At 53.0% G+C, this 15,387-nt stretch overlaps 1 protein-coding gene across 2 annotated transcripts in view; it reads left to right on the top strand.

Moving 5' to 3' along the window:
* Window positions 1-15,387, top strand: part of PIGL (phosphatidylinositol glycan anchor biosynthesis class L) — a 54,168-nt gene extending 38,781 nt beyond the window's left edge. Inside the window, exons 3-7 of one of the 2 annotated variants that reach the window (XM_082861475.1) lie at window positions 5,401-5,491; window positions 8,552-8,619; window positions 10,795-10,826; window positions 12,279-12,412; window positions 14,793-15,005. In XM_082861475.1, the coding sequence (XP_082717601.1) occupies window positions 5,401-5,491; window positions 8,552-8,619; window positions 10,795-10,826; window positions 12,279-12,412; window positions 14,793-14,891 (424 nt within the window). In that variant the 3' untranslated portion in view covers window positions 14,892-15,005. Of the gene's footprint in view, window positions 1-5,400; window positions 5,492-8,551; window positions 8,620-10,794; window positions 10,827-12,278; window positions 12,413-14,792 lie in introns of both variants that reach the window. The other variant, XM_082861476.1, reaches the window with a different exon arrangement.

Raw genomic sequence — 15,387 nt, 5'->3', positions numbered from 1 at the left:
TGACCCCGAAGGTACGTCTCTATGATTTTATCCAAGGAAATACTGAGAGATGCATACAAACAGTTATGTATTAGGATGCTAGTTACCACCTTAGTTCAATAATAAAAATTGGAAACAACCTAAATAATAAAACGGAGGCTTTACAAAATTCTGGCATATATAAATCAGGATCTGGTTATGCAGCAAATCACAGAAAACCCACAATAACTACAATAACCATGATAGGAGTTGCACCGTCTGGGCCTGGTGTGAAGGGCCAGGGCTCCTTCTCTGTGGTGACTCCGCCGTGTCTGGCTTTCATACCTAAGGCTACTTCACGCACCAAGACGGCTGCTTCAACTCTAGTCACCCCCCCACCCCCGCCAACTCCGGCCAGCGAGAAGCAGGACAGCACAAAGGAACACAGGGCAAAGGCCATTCACCAGCCCTCCCTTAAGGAGGGGTCCAACGGCTGACTCACACTTGTGTTTACACCTCTGCCGGCATGTTTATCTAAGGCGGGATTGTTAATCCATCAGAGAAGAAAGGAACTATTGCAGAAGCTATTACTTGGACCCAAGCCTTGAGTTGATTAGGGTTGAACTTCAGGAAGAAGACAACTCATGTCGTTGGTCTCAAAGGAGTCACTTTTTCTACATTTCTCTGTTTGAAGTTTCCCACTATCAAATTTTATATTTTCCTGCCTTGAGGGGAAGTGGTCCCATTGGGATGCCTTTTGCTCCCCTCTGCAATTCATATATATATATTTATAGATATATATATATATTTCTTTTTTTTTTTTTGTCCCTAATCTGTTTTATAAAATTGCTATCTTCCAAGGCTCTTACTTGTATGTTCCAACCCCCAAAGGCGGGCAGGTACACCTGCCTGTGGCTCAGCCACTATTAAGCTCCCCAGCGCGTCGGGGCCTGGCACACGGCAGAGCTCGTTTATTGCTGTTGCTTATTTACATAAACTGGGTTGACTTGAATTGTGCAAAGTACCACATGAGACATAGGTGAGACACAGGTCTGTTCTCATACTTGGCTACAGGTAGAGAGACACACAAAACAACGGAAATTAGCAGAATGTTGCACTAATTAGGTGCGAAGTGGGGCCGTCCAAGCCATAGTTGGTAGAAAAGTTCAGTAAGGTTCCTAAATGCAAGGAAGTTCGTAGTAAAGAATTTGGCCAAGTCCAAAAGGAGGTCTGGCCTTTGCGCTTGGCCTCTGGGGAGTAACCTCCGGCACACCTGATGGCAGTGCCTTTGTTTGGGGAGGGGGTGGCATCACATCGGAGCTTTGGGTGGGGCTGTGGGTCACGCGGTGTCAAGCTCACCTGGAGGCTGAGATCAACCACCTGGGCTGCCGGTCAGCAACCAATGAATCCTAAGTGATGGAGCCCCGATAAGAACTCTGACCACAAAGCTCGCGTGAGCGCCCCCGGTTGGTGGCGATGCTCCGTGTGTACCGTGACACGTCAGTGCTGGGAGAATAGCGCCCAGACTCCACAGGCAGAGGACAACAGACCGTCCGCCTTTAGAATGCCCCCGGACTCTGCCCTATGTGTCTCTTCCTTTTCTGATTTTACTCTGTATCCTTTCCCGGTGAAAACCTGTTAACTGTGCACATCACAGCTCTCGGTGAGTTCTGCGAGTCCTTCCAGGGAATTATCACCCCGAGGGTGGCCGGGGGAACCCCTGGACTTGCAGTTATTTTCAGAAATGAGGGCCCCAAACTCCATCCAGAAGGGTCCGTGGAGGAGGCTCCACAGGATGTGTGAGATTTGGCTGGGTGGAAAGAAGAGCAGAGAGGAATCCCAAGTTATCAGAGGCCGGAGGCCACACGAAGGGAGGACTCCAGGGACAGGGAAGCAGAAGGCTGTTTTCCTGACTTTGATGATTTCACCTCGCCGGGATGATGTCACGTTCCAGTCCCACCACAGACACACTTAGAGCAAGATAGCGTGAGACTTTGGGGAGACAATCTCTACATGCTCAGCCCTCATCAGGCCACAGATCGGCAGCCACTGGGGACACTAGTCCAAAATCAATCTCAGTTATTCCTCATGATGACAAGTAATCCCTCTGTCTCTTGGGAAATAGGAAAACATTACAAAATAATAAGGGGAAGACAACATTTAACGCGTGCCTACTCCAGTGCAAAATACCCAGTAATGAACAAACCTCCCTCAGAAGCTTCTTGCAACATAAAGTCCTAGAAGTCAGGGTTCTCAGGAGGTGTGGCCCAGGTTCTCCCAGCTTTCCTGATGACACAGCGCATGCCCCAGTCACCTGGTGAGCAGGGAGCTGGAACTCGGGTGTTCTGTGGTCCGTCCTGGCATCACATTGCCTCCTGGTGACACTGGACCACTCTGAGCATGGGCGGGCCTCCATCCCTGAGCTGCGGGGGTGAAGCTGCCCGTCAACCGCTGCCACGCCTCCCTTCCCTGAGACTGGAATCCTGCTTCGTGGCAGTGGCCTCCACACCCGAGCAGCTAGTGGGCGACGGCATTCCCAGAGGGGTGGACAACGGCGACAGGCAGGTGGCCGGACTGCTGCTGCCCTTCGAAGGCTTAGGGTCAAGACGGGGACGCAGGGACTTCCCTGGCGGCCCTGTGGCCAAGACTCCGCGCTCCCAATGCAGGGGACGCAGGTTCGATCCCTGGTCGGGAAACTAGGTCCCACGTGACGCAACTAAGACCCGGTGCAGCCAAATAAATAAATATTTTTTAAAAAACAAACAAACTGGGATGCAGTTGAAAGCAGACGTGCACTGGGCCCCTGCGGGAGCACTACCAAACACCTTATGCCTTTGCTCAGGACCAGTGGACACCACACTTTCCAGGCTCCCTTGCCAGTCACCTGGCTTCTCAATAGGTTTGACAATAGGTGGCTGTGATGGGAGACTGAAGGCAGAGGAGGGGAAAACCAGGGCCTTTCCTGCTCCCTCCACCTCGGGCAGCACCTCCGTCAGCAGCTAAATGTTCTCCGTGACTCCAGCCACTGCCCTTGTAGTTCCCACCATCACCCCGTCTCTAGACTCTGATGTCCCACCCTAGAGGTGACAGTGGCTTCTCCAGTCTCTGATCGTCTCCTTGTTCCCTGCTGGGCCTCTCAGCTCTTCCCATCAATGGGGTAAGCAATTCTCTGTATTAAATTCCCTCTGAAATCCCTGGTGGTTTCTGTTTTCCTAGCTGGCCCTGACTGTTCGATGGCTAACGTAGCACCTGGCCATCGGGGAACTTACAATAGGTTAGAGAATCAAGAATTAAATATAGGCAAAATGCTAGTAAAGTAAAATGTAGAAATTCTGTACATATGCTAAAAATGACTAAATTGTACATTTTAAATGGGTAGGTTTTATAGTATGTAAATTATGCCTCAATAAAGTTGTTTTAAAATATCCAGGAAAAGATGAAGTAAAATGGAGGGTGAGTAGATGAGACAAGCAATCCCCACACAGCCCTTATCACAGCCCCCTGACAAAAAGAAACAAAATCTGAGTACACGCTGCCGGTGTTTGTGGGCTTCCTTAAATTGTATACGTGTCAAACTCTGTTAACGTATGTTACCTTATAAAATAGCTACAAGATAGACATTTAAACAGAGAGAGAAACGTACCTAGGAATTCTGGCGATGTCTTGCTTAACCTCAGTGGATCATCTCACACATCTCCTGGGATGCCTACACCCCACCGTGAACCCAGAGACCGCTGATGCAGGCAGTCAGCACAGAGATCTCTGCAAGGGACTTCCAGAGCAAAGAAAAACGATGGGGGACCCCTTCCCTCCTGCCTTCCTTTCTGAAGGGGCCTAGATTAGGCTAATGCGTCGATAACAGCCACCACTTTATGACCCTCTTCTGACATTTATACATCGCTTTACAGTTTTAGAATGTAAAGTTTCTCACATAGGTTATCTCACTTACTCGCCCAAATCAAGAGAAGAGGGTCAAATAGGAGACAGACTGGGGAGATCTCGAATGCCTGACCGAGAGGAGTTTGGACTAGATCCCAAGAGCGGTGCTGCCACATCAGATGTATCGGGTTACAGAGGGGGGTGGGTGTCAACAGTCCAGAGTCCCCCAAATAGCTGACTTCCTCTTTCAGGGTAGAGGCCCTGAGAGAACCTCAGGGAGCAATACTTATTCCCCAGGGGCCTGGCTCTGAGGGAGGTGCCCAGAAGGCGGCAGCGAGCTCCCCACTCGGGGGCTCCCCTTTCAGCACTTCAGGCCCGAGAACTAGGCTTAGCCAACAGCCATCCTACCCTTCCTCTCACACTGCTTTTCCATCCACGTGACTATTATTGGTAAATCCAGTTTCCAAAAGGACGCCTTGGTACCTGTACGTGGGCCTCCCAGCCAGGGGCGGGTGTGCAGCTGTCTCACTCCAGGGTACCTTCCCGTCTCTTGCTCTTGAGCTCAGCAGGCCATGTTCTCCATCCCATATTCAGCTCCCTCCTGAGGGACAAGGCAGGACTTTGTCCTGGTCCCTCCCTCTCCCTTTCTCCCTGTCCCGTCCCCCAGCTGAGCTGTCTGTCCTGTCGCGGCTGGCAGGACAGTGCTCTGAAAAGCCTGAAGCCAGCTCTGCAGGGGGCTCCCCAGAGTGTGGAACAGGTAGCCAAGGAAGCACAGGAAGTAGCTGTGTTATCTAGTGCTGAGGTTCATGTCCTTTTCCTACTGAAAAACCTCCAGCGACTCTCCTTTGACCAAAGTCCTAAGTGGGTCCCTTAACGGCCCTTGTCCACGGAGAGGTGACAGCCACCTGCCAGGTGGGGAGCGGAGAGGCCCGTGTCCTCCCAGTAGCGGGTGTGTGTTGCCGGGACCTGAGCCGGCAGAGATGGCCATCTATGTATAAGACTGAATAATATCTTCAAACAGAAGGCAGACCACGGCCTTGGCCTCAGCTCAGCAGGTGGCAGGGGGAGGGAGCAGTAAGGCTTGGAGTCACCTGCAGAGGCCTCTGTCCCTGAGGGTGCCCGGCGGGATGGGGCTGCGACGCTCCCCAGGGCTGAAACCTCTCTGCTCTACAGTCAGAAAACCTGGGTCAAATCCATCCCTAACGACCTTGCAACAAACAGGCTACGTAACTTCATCCATCGAGGCTCCTTCACGCCTGTCTGAGGTTAAATGAAGCAACTCCCGTACTTTTATCAACGCGCCGTTCCTCTGACTCTTACAAAGACACGTGTCCCTCCGCCCTGCGTCCGAGCTCGTGGGTACCACACCTGTCCCCAGCTCATGGATAGAGCCGTGTCTCGCTGATGTCTGCTCCCTCCCCGGCCACGAGCCAAAACCCCCAGAGCGTGTAGTGTTTCATCCGGATGCCGCTGCCTCCCCCCTGCCCCCCACACCTACCGGAGCCCCAGGGGAAGCCTGTACCGGGTTAGAAATGATTTCCAGGTTGTGCTTCTTCCTTCCAGGGATTTCCCAGATGACCCCGGCGTGTGGTGGGACACCGAACGGGTGGCCGACGTCCTCCTCCGGCATATAGAGGCCAGCCGCATCAACCTGGTAAGGGGACGCCTTCCGCTCGAAGCAGAGGCCCAGCTGCGTCTGCCTGAAACCCACCGAGGAAAACACACACCTTTCCTGAGTAACTGAAATCCCAGCGCTCAGACACAAGCAGAGATTTTTCCAAAGTGCGCCCTCTTCCCCCACCCACTCCCACCCCTGTGCTGCCACCTGAAACCTCAGGACCCCACGAGCCTGTGCCACGACCCGCTGGCACAGAGCTTTCTACCAAGCGTCTTAGTTTTAAGGTATCATTGTAACTTCGGAGGTAAGTGTTGTTATAATGCTCACCTTACACTGAGGAAGTTGAGGCCCCCAGAGGCCCGCAGCTGCCCAGGTCGCCAAGTGTGAAGCTAGGATTTTAAGCCTGGAGTCCTCACTCCAGAAACTGCGAGGATAAATTCACAGCCCCTGCAGGGAGAACACTCTGGTCACGATTAGAGCTCTAGTGGGCATTCAATTCACCTGCAGAGGCGGACGGCCCAGCCACACCCACCTCGACTCTCGGGCCCCGCCGGCCCGGGCCCCGCCAGCGGTCGATCTTAAGGCTCCAGGAAGGTGTCCACCCCTAAAGTAAGAACGCTAACCCTTCAGGAGTTAAGACCTAAATCCTACCATTCAGACCCAGCCACTTGCTTTGAGTTTTGATGAAGCCTCGTTGAAAGATGACCCCTGCTGTTAAGCTTTTATCGGTGATGAGTTCTCCAGGTGAACGGATTTGTTAGACCTTTGTTAAGAGCAGATTTTCGTGGATATATTAGACCGTCTTTGAGCTCTAATGACAGAAATGCAGAGGGAACTTCGTCCACATGGGCCAAAGGGGCACCTAACTGGCTGGCTCTGATCCACGCAAGGCGGAGGTGCAGGGCTCTGCGCTGGCTTCCCTCTTTGTTCTGGCTGGAAATATGGTCACCAGAGCTGCAGGCCCACCCCTCCCAGCTGTACTTCCCACAGGGTCTGAGGGTCACAGCTGGAGGGTTCACTGCCCGGGCCTGCTGCCTGGCCTGGGTCCCCTTGCCCGCCACCCCCCACGCCACGCTCAGAACCTCTCAGGGCCCCAAGCCTGGCAGGGGGGCAGAGCTGGTCCTCCGGGCTGGCCTGGGGTACAGGGCGGGGCCTGTGAGGTGGGCACAGTGGCCCTCAGCACCCCGGCTTCCCCAGGACCGGTCCCCAAACTCTCCCCTCCCCCGCTTTGGTGCATGGGAACGGCTGGTTTCCCAGTAACTCCTGCTTGTAGGCTAAACTCCCATCTTTGTGAACTTGGCCGTCTCTGACCTGGACCTTCCTTCGGTGCTCTTCGCTGATGAACAGGGTTGGTCCTCACTGAGGGGCCGGGTTTAGACCATGTTGCAGCCATGGCCCTGAACATCCAGGGAGGAGCTTCAGGGCACAGACGCTCTGCGTGCCTTTCCTGCTCTCAGAAGAGCCTCCCAAGTTTGTGTCCCAGAAAAGTGATTTGTGGTCCAGGCCCGGCTTAAGACCGCCTTCTCCAAGAAGCTTTCCCTGACTTCTTCAGCCCTCTTTGGGACAGCATTTGTCGTGTGTCCTGCACCTGTGACATGAGTTGCTGTTTATCCTCTAAAGTACAGACCATGTCTTGTGAGCCACTATCTTCAAGAAGCGAGAGCAACCCCACTGTTCCCTCTTGTTTACTGGGGTCTGGGTAAGACTTCATTTGCTCAGAGATTTGTGCAGTTTAGCGGGGAAGGTGGATGGAGTTCTGCAAAGAACCGCAGACGCCATTGCTGTCAGGTCCTAACCTGCACGAGTCCAGGGCTAGAGGCAGATCAGCTCAGCCCTCCTCGAAGCAGGAAGAGAGGGGGCTTATCAGAAGGTATAGGATGAAGAAGAAATAAGGCGCTGAGGAATTTCAGAAGTGATGGAGCCAACGTGCAGTGGCCCCGAGTTCCCAGACCAGGGAGTGCGCCCCAGCTCACCAGTGACAGCCCGGCCCCAGCATCACCTCCACCCGAGGGCAGCGGACACTCGGCCTTGACTGCTGTCCAGGTCCTACACTCCCTCATGGCTTCACTTGACCTTCACCTCGACCCAGAGAGGAAAGGCGGGCAGGCCTCACTCTTCCCGTCTCACAGATGAGGAGACCAAGACACTGAAAGTTGACATCACTCCCAGGATGACATGCTGTGACATGCCTGAGGGGCGGGGGCAGCTAGCGTCAGAGGCGGGAGTGGACACAGGGCCCACACTGGGCTGCGGGGAAGGGTGGGCTCAGAACAGGGTACCTGAGTTCTGGGGTGACCTTTTTTTAATACAGTATATTTTTTAGAGCAGTTTTAGGTTCGCAGCAGAATTGAGCAGAAAGGACATACATATACCCCCCGAGCCTACAATGTGTTACAGTGAGTGAACCAGCGCTGACATAGTATCATCACCCCAAGTCCTAGTTCACATTAGGGTTCAGTTCTGGTGCTGCATGTCCTGTGGGTTTTGACAAATGTATGACACGTATCCACCATAATGCGATTAGCTTATATGCCTTTTTAAAAAAAATTTCGGGACTTCCCTGGTGGCGCAGTGGTTAAGAATCCACCTGCCAATGCAGGGGACACGGGCTCGAGCCCTGGTCCGGGAAGATCCCACATGCCGTGGAGCAACTAGGCCCGTGCACCACAACTACTGAGCCTGCGCTCTAGAGCCCGTGAGCCACAACTACTGAGCCTGCGCGCCTAGAGCCCGTGCTCCGCAATAAGAGAAGCCACCTCAGTGAGAAGCCCGCGCACCACAACGAAGAGTAGCCCCCACTCACCTCAACTAGAGAAAGCCCACGTGCAGCAACGAAGACCCAACACAGCCAAAAATAAATAAAATAAATAAATTTATTAAAAAAAAGAAAAAGAGTGAACAGTCAAACCCACAGTCACGGTCTCCACACAGTCGGCCGAGCAATGGTCACACCCCCGACCTGCTCCCACGTCAGTTCAGATACGCTCAGAACGTGAACAGGCACAGGGTTCTGGGGCCTCCTGTCCTTCCCGGGCCGCGGGGACGAGGCGGGAGAGACAGGTTCGGCCCGGAGTGAAAGCCTGTGTGTCTCTGCAGGTGGTGACCTTTGACGCGGGGGGTGTGAGCGGCCACAGCAACCACGTGGCTCTGTATGCGGCTGCCAGGTAGGGCGCTCTGGTTTCCCCGTCGCTGTCCCCCCTCGGGCCATCAGAAAGCCATGCTCTCTCACCACCTGTTTCCGAGGCAGTCGCCCTCGGGTCCTGGTATTATGGTCTCGTCTCCTGAACAGCTGAGTTTCCCCACCCCCGGGTACGGCAAGTGGGGGAACGGATTTGATTTATCCCTCCGCTCTGGCCACAGAAAGCTTTAGGGCCAAATTTCAGCTCCTTGTAGCGCCCGCACAGGACTACGGATTGAGTTCTGGGGATCAGCGGCCCTCCTGGCTGCACCCTCTTTTCCCTCCTCTAACCAGCTTGTTTGCTCTCTCCTGCTGTGTATTCTGTGCACAATTTCAGACCTTGCTTTGGAGAAGGAGGATGTGCACGTCATAGGAAACCTTACTTGCCCTTTGCAGCCTCTCCACGTGACTGACACGCACCTGCATTTCACCAGTAAAAACCCGATCCTCACACATCTTGAGGGATTTCCTCGGGGTCACGGAGACCTAGAGCGCGTGTCCTGACCTCTGGAGCCGTGCTCCCCCTGGGCCCGTAAGCAGCTTGCTGGACGGGCCTGGGGAAGGAGGGGGCAGCCTGACGTGAAGGACTGATTTTATGACCCTCTTCTCAACGTGCCCAACGCTTTTCAGGGCTTGCAGTGCCGTTTCCAGGCGCGTCTCCAGGGCCCCTCCCTCCTCCACTTAGATGCTGCCTCCCAGCTCTTTCCCTGGAGATCATCCCCAGGGCTGTACCCAGAGCGCAGGACAAGAGGCCTCTGACCTCAGGGTTTTCTATTCCTCAGGCTCTGCGGGTGTGTGTGTGTGTGTGTGTGTGTGTGTGTGTGTGTGTGTGTGGCCTGTAAGTTCATCCGTTCCCTCAGGCTCTGCGGGTGTGTGTGTGTGTGTGTGTGTGTGTGTGTGGCCTGTAAGTTCATCCGTTCCCTCAGGCTCTGCGGGTGTGTGTGTGTGTGTGTGTGTGTGTGTGTGTGTGTCAGGCCTGTAAGTTCATCCGTTCCCTCAGGCTCTGCGGGGGTGTGTGTGTGTGTGTGTGGCCTGTAAGTTCATCCGTTCCCTCAGGCTCTGCGGGTGTGTGTGTGTGTGTGTGTGTGTGTCAGGCCTGTAAGTTCATCCGTTCCCTCAGGCTCTGCGGGTGTGTGTGTGTGTGTGTGTGTGTGTGTGTGTGTCAGGCCTGTAAGTTCATCCGTTCCCTCAGGCTCTGCGGGTGTGTGTGTGTGTGTGTGTGTGTCAGGCCTGTAAGTTCATCCGTTCCCTCAGGCTCTGCGGGTGTGTGTGTGTGTGTGTGTGTGTGTGTGGCCTGTAAGTTCATCCGTTCCCTCAGGCTCTGCGGGGGTGTGTGTGTGTGTGTGTGTGTGTGTGTGTGTCAGGCCTGTAAGTTCATCCGTTCCCTCAGGCTCTGCGGGGGTGTGTGTGTGTGTGTGTGTGTGTGTGTGTCAGGCCTGTAAGTTCATCCGTTCCCTCAGGCTCTGCGGGGGTGTGTGTGTGTGTGTGTGTGTGTGTGTATGTGTCAGGCCTGTAAGTTCATCCGTTTCCTCCCAGCTTCTCATCTTTAACTCCTGCTCTGGGGAATCCCTTCCAGATGAGTGCGTATGTCTGTGTGTTGGTGGATGAGTGCGTGTGTCTGTGTGTTGGTGCGGGGAGGGGACTCTGCCCCATGCCTCCATCCCTCAGCTTTCAAAACAACAAGTTCATTGCTGGTGGACCCACCTCACCCCTCCTCTTCAGGCAGTGAGCACAGAAGGGCCTCTACGGTCAGAAGGGGTGGGGCAGGGTGTCAAATAGGAGAAAGGGGCATCAGAGAGGAAACACCAATTAACACTTTCAATATTCTCCACCACTCTCACATCTCAATTTCAAAAGAGAAAAACTTCACAGAGTCCACTGTCCTTACCTTCCTATCTGTTGGGCAAAGCTTGGACCAGGGCACTTCATAAGCCACTGGCCACCTCCGGATCGGCTGCCCTTGGGTAAGGGACCCACCCTGGTCCCTTCAGCTGTAGCCAAAGGTGTGGAATCCAGGGAATCTATATGGTGACTTGTGCTCAAGAAACTGCCTAGAAACCAACAGTGGAGGGACCCCAGGGTGGGGCAGGCGTGGCCCTGAAGGCCCTGCCTGTTAGCTGCAGAAGGATGCTCACTGTCACCTGTCCTTTCCCTCCTCCAGGACCCTGCATGCACAAGGGAAGTTACCTAAAGGTAAGGCCTGTCCCTCCCGTAAAAGGTCACCGTTACCATCCCTCTAGGGTGAAACTGGTAAATATGCAGAGAGCTGCCCTCAGCCAGGCCGGGCAGGGCGGGGGTCGGGGGATGCAGGCCCACACTCTCCTGACTCAGCTCAGCGTGCCTGTCACGGCGGGTCCCCAGGTCTCGAAATCAGGTTGTATCCACTGGGAAGTATCCTCCGGGTGTGAGGGAGGAGCGTGCAGTCGGGGTTCTCCAGAGAAACAGAACCAAACAGGACACACAGATAGATAGCTATGGTGGTATGTGCACTTATATATATACATATAAAATAAGGAATTGGCTCACATGATTACGGAGGCTGAGCGATCTCGGGATCCACCGTCGGCAAGCCGGGGGCCCAGGAGAGCTGGGGCGTCACTCAGCCTGAGTCCAGAGGCCTGAGAAGAGGGGAGCCGAGGGTGTGGATCTCAGTCTCGGGGCAGAAGACCGATGTCCTGCTCTGCAGTCAGACAGACAGGAATGGATCCTCCCTTCCTCCACCTTCTGTTCTGTCCGGGCCCTCAATGGATTGGGTGAGGCCCACCCATGCTGGGGAAGCCTTCTGCTTTACCAAGTCATCCAATTCAAACGTGAAACACAGACACACCCAGAAACAACGTTTAGCCAAGTATCTGAGCACCCAGGACCCAGTCGGGTTGACACAGGAGGTTAACCTCCTCCGTAGGCCTTGCCCCTCACCTGCCTGGTTTCTCCCTGGCCAGGTCTGTTCCGCCTCTGGTATCCTTTCAGGACGTCCACCGAAACTCACACCCATCCCCCAGTTAACTGGCCAGGCTGTGGGTGACGCATGGGTGCTGGACGGGTCTGAAACTCTTCCCAACTCACAGGAAGGCGTCTGACCCGCTTGGCCAGTTTCTGTGCGACACCCCCTAACCTCCCTGAGCTGGTTTCTGTCACGATGTACACCCTCACAGGAGAACCCTGGGGATGGAATGATGGCCTTTCTGGCTGGCAGTGCCACGGGGGCTTCAGAACATGACCCTAGTGTGTTTGATCCTTGTATCAACCCTGGGAAACAGGCCGGTCCCACACTCATGACCAACACCATCATACAGATGGGGAAACTGAGGCTCAGAGAGGTGAAAGGACTTCCCCAAGCCCGTCAGTTCTTTAGTGACAAGCAGGAACCAGGTCTCTGGCCTCCCAGGACAGAAATCCTATCTGCATCCCCTCTCCCTGGGCCTCGATCCCAGCCTCTAGCAGCCGACCCTTCCCTGCTGGGGGCACAGAGCAGGTAGAGGGCGGCCGTCAGGTGTTCTGGGGCCCTTTCACCCTTCTTATCTGTGAGAATGATGGGCAAAGAGCAGCTCTGCTGACACTGCCCTGCCCTGAGCCCGGAGCACAGGGTGGGCACCCAGGAAGATCTGCCTGAAGCAGCAAGTCTCCGCTCTGCCCGCCCCGCAGGGTGCTTGGTGCTCACGCTTCAGTCTGTGAACCTGCTGCGCAAGTACCTGTCGCTGCTGGACCTGCCCTGCTCCCTGCTGTGTGCCCGCGATGCCCTCTTCGTGCTCAGTCGCCGAGAGGCGGCCCAGGCCCAGGTGAGGACCGCCCCGCCACCCCCGTGCTCCCCCCCAGGTCTGCGCCCCGTCCCTGGCTCTTCAAAGCCCCTCACCGAGGCCTTCCACAGCAGTTCTGTCCCCAGAGCTGGCCCGCAGCCAGACCCTGGGAGCCGCAGACCAGGGACTTGCACATTTTCTTCTGATTATAGAAATAATATGTGCTGGAAAAAAGGCAATTAACAATACAGGCTCAGTGTAGAAAATCTGGAAATACAGAAAAGAAGAAACCCCACTGCCTGCAAGCCCACCCCTCAGGGGTAGCCACTCTTGACAGTATATACGCCCTCCATAAAGAGTATTCATGCACAGGCATTTAGAGCGGGGGACACAGAGCCTGCTTATTGGAAACCTACTTTAGCAACATCACGACCATTTTCTCCAGGGTTATTAGGTGTTCACATTGTAATGTCTGCCTGTGTTCCATGGCATGGGCGCACCATAAAATAGGTCACACACCCCTTACGGCTGGACATCTCGATTTACCGGTTTTTCCCTGCCACACGTGGACCGGTGCTCCCAGCTTGAGCCAAGAGGAACTCAGACCTGCCAGGAGCCTCTGCAAAGAGCCACTGGGGCTGACCACGGGTTGCCGGCTGAGGAGTCAGGCCCAGCGAGGCCCTCCTGGTGAAAACTCTTGGTGGTCGGTGGGGCAGGTGGTCTGAGAGGCTGCTGAGGAGTTCTAGCCTTGACCCTTTCCATTTCTGCTATCCAAGTGGAAAGGTTCAAAGGCTAGAACCCATGTTGAGCCGTTAAATGACATAGGTGTGTAAAGGGCTATCATTTTCTGGGAAGCAACAGTAGTAAATATCAGAAGTCTTCTCAGAAGTTGTACTTACCTTTCGAAGTTCTTAATACGTTAAGCAGACACAAGCGGGTTGCAGAGCATTATATCAATAAATCTATACTTTCTCTGACCCACTAATTTTTATTTCCAGAATTTTATCCTAAAGCAATAAAGTTGTGTCCAGAGACTGACGTACAAGAATGTTCACTAGTATAATTTATGAGGCCCAAAAAAGGAGCTAAGATTATTTAGCAGGTGAATGATATGGTACTATATAATCAGAAAAATCACAGTTTTGAAACACACGTAGTGAAAATGTTCCAAAAGTAGGGAGGAAATAGAAACAATTTTGATATTTTGCAGTATTCCTTTGAAATTTCTGAACGAAAAGTAATAGGAAGAAAAGCTTGTAAAAAGCCAAACTGGCCATAAATATATAATTACTGTAAGCGCCCATCTTATTGAGTGGGTGCTGCAGCCACTGAAAGATGAGGGAATCTACAAAATTGGCCACCTGGGCAGCAGGATGTGGGAAGCCCCTGTGACTCGGAATCTCTCACAAGTAGACAAGTGTGTTTGGACCACAGAGTTCCTATCTTCCCTCAACGTTTTTCTAAAATGAGCCTTTTATTCTCACTATGGTCTTCAAAACTGAAACATTATTCTGTGAGTTCACACATCCATTTTGTTTCTGAAAGTCATTTTTATTTAAAAATTTTAGTTGTACTTCCTGTTGAAACCATGCTATGTAATATTTTGCCTGAATATGGTGATAATTCTCTTTATCAACTTAAAGCTTGCAGGCATCACAGGGGTGTTTACATCCCTAAGCCACGGATATTCCAATAGTGAATATAAAATGAGTTTTTTATGTAGAGGTTTGCAATGATATTAGCTTAGATTATAAGCATTAATTATGGTACTTAGAGAAAAACAGGAACCATTTATATAGGTTACATCTAGTTAAATCAGTTGTTATGATCTATTCTGTTTAAAGACTGAGCTACACTGGATCTGAATAACAGGATAACGTTTCCCCCACTGCATGGCAGGGAGAGCCAGTACATATGGGTACTATTCCTTTTCTTCTTCTTCTAAGAGTGACTGTAATTACCCAGCTTGGCTAATCCATAGGCGTCTGGGCACAAAACAGCCCTATACGAGTTATATATGCAGGGTAGTGGAGCCAGGGATTAAGAATGTAGGCTCCACAGTCAACCAGATGGCTCTGGGTTCGATCTCAGCTTTACTCCCTACTTGCTATTTGAGACTGATGAATCAGTTTCCTCATCTGTTAAAAAAAAAAAAAAAAAGCAATAATAATAGTCCTTTACTCACAGGGTTGTTAAACTGAGGTAGTGCTCGGCTGCATCAGCATCCTCTGCTGTTATCCCATCGGGTATCAGGAGACGGGAGGGGGAGTCCAATCCAGAGGGGTTCGAAGGGCACAGCAGAAGCCAGATCAGGCCATAGCTTGCAGTATGTGGGTGGGAGGAGGCCTGAAGGAGAGGAAGCAGAGTGAAAACAACCAACCACCGGCGCCAGCACTCACGACCGGTCCTCTGATTCTTCCAGAGAGCCATGTCCTGCCACCGCAGCCAGCTGCTCTGGTTCCGCCACCTCTACGTGCTCTTCTCCCGGTACATGAGAATCAACTCTCTGCACTTCCTCTGAGCCAGGAAGGGCTCTCAGACCCAAGGAACAGAGAGAAAAATGGCCAGGGAGCCCAGGGTGTGTCTGGAGCGGCTCATCTCCCTGAGACAAGGAGATCCCAGCATAAGACTGAGTCCCGGCCCCTCTCCTCCAAGCTGCCCGGCCTCTAAGGAAAGGGAGGCCCTGCAGGCCACCGGGCTGTCCAGAATTGAGCTTCTTCCTGTGGGGAGCAAATCCACAACCACCGGAACACACACCACCCGAGGACAACAGCCACCCTGCCGGCTTCTCAAGCTCTTGTGCAAGACAGTTTACATAAAGCACAATGTATGTCAACCCCCTAACACAGACACGCAATTGTCGTAAATGAATGTAAAGTGCTCTGAAATCCCTTCTTAAATGCAATGTATTTTTACGTTGTTTCCAAAGCAGCCTCATCAGACATAAACACACACAAAAGAATGGTCTAGGGCTTCCTTGGTGGTGCAGTGGTTAGGAATCCGCCTGCCAATGCAGG

Source organism: Leucopleurus acutus (genome assembly GCF_964270905.1).
Source record: "Leucopleurus acutus genome assembly, chromosome: 19".
Classification (NCBI taxonomy): domain Eukaryota; kingdom Metazoa; phylum Chordata; class Mammalia; order Artiodactyla; family Delphinidae; genus Leucopleurus; species Leucopleurus acutus.
Note: the sequence above shows the minus strand (reverse complement) of the source record. Positions and strands in the feature narration are given on the sequence as shown.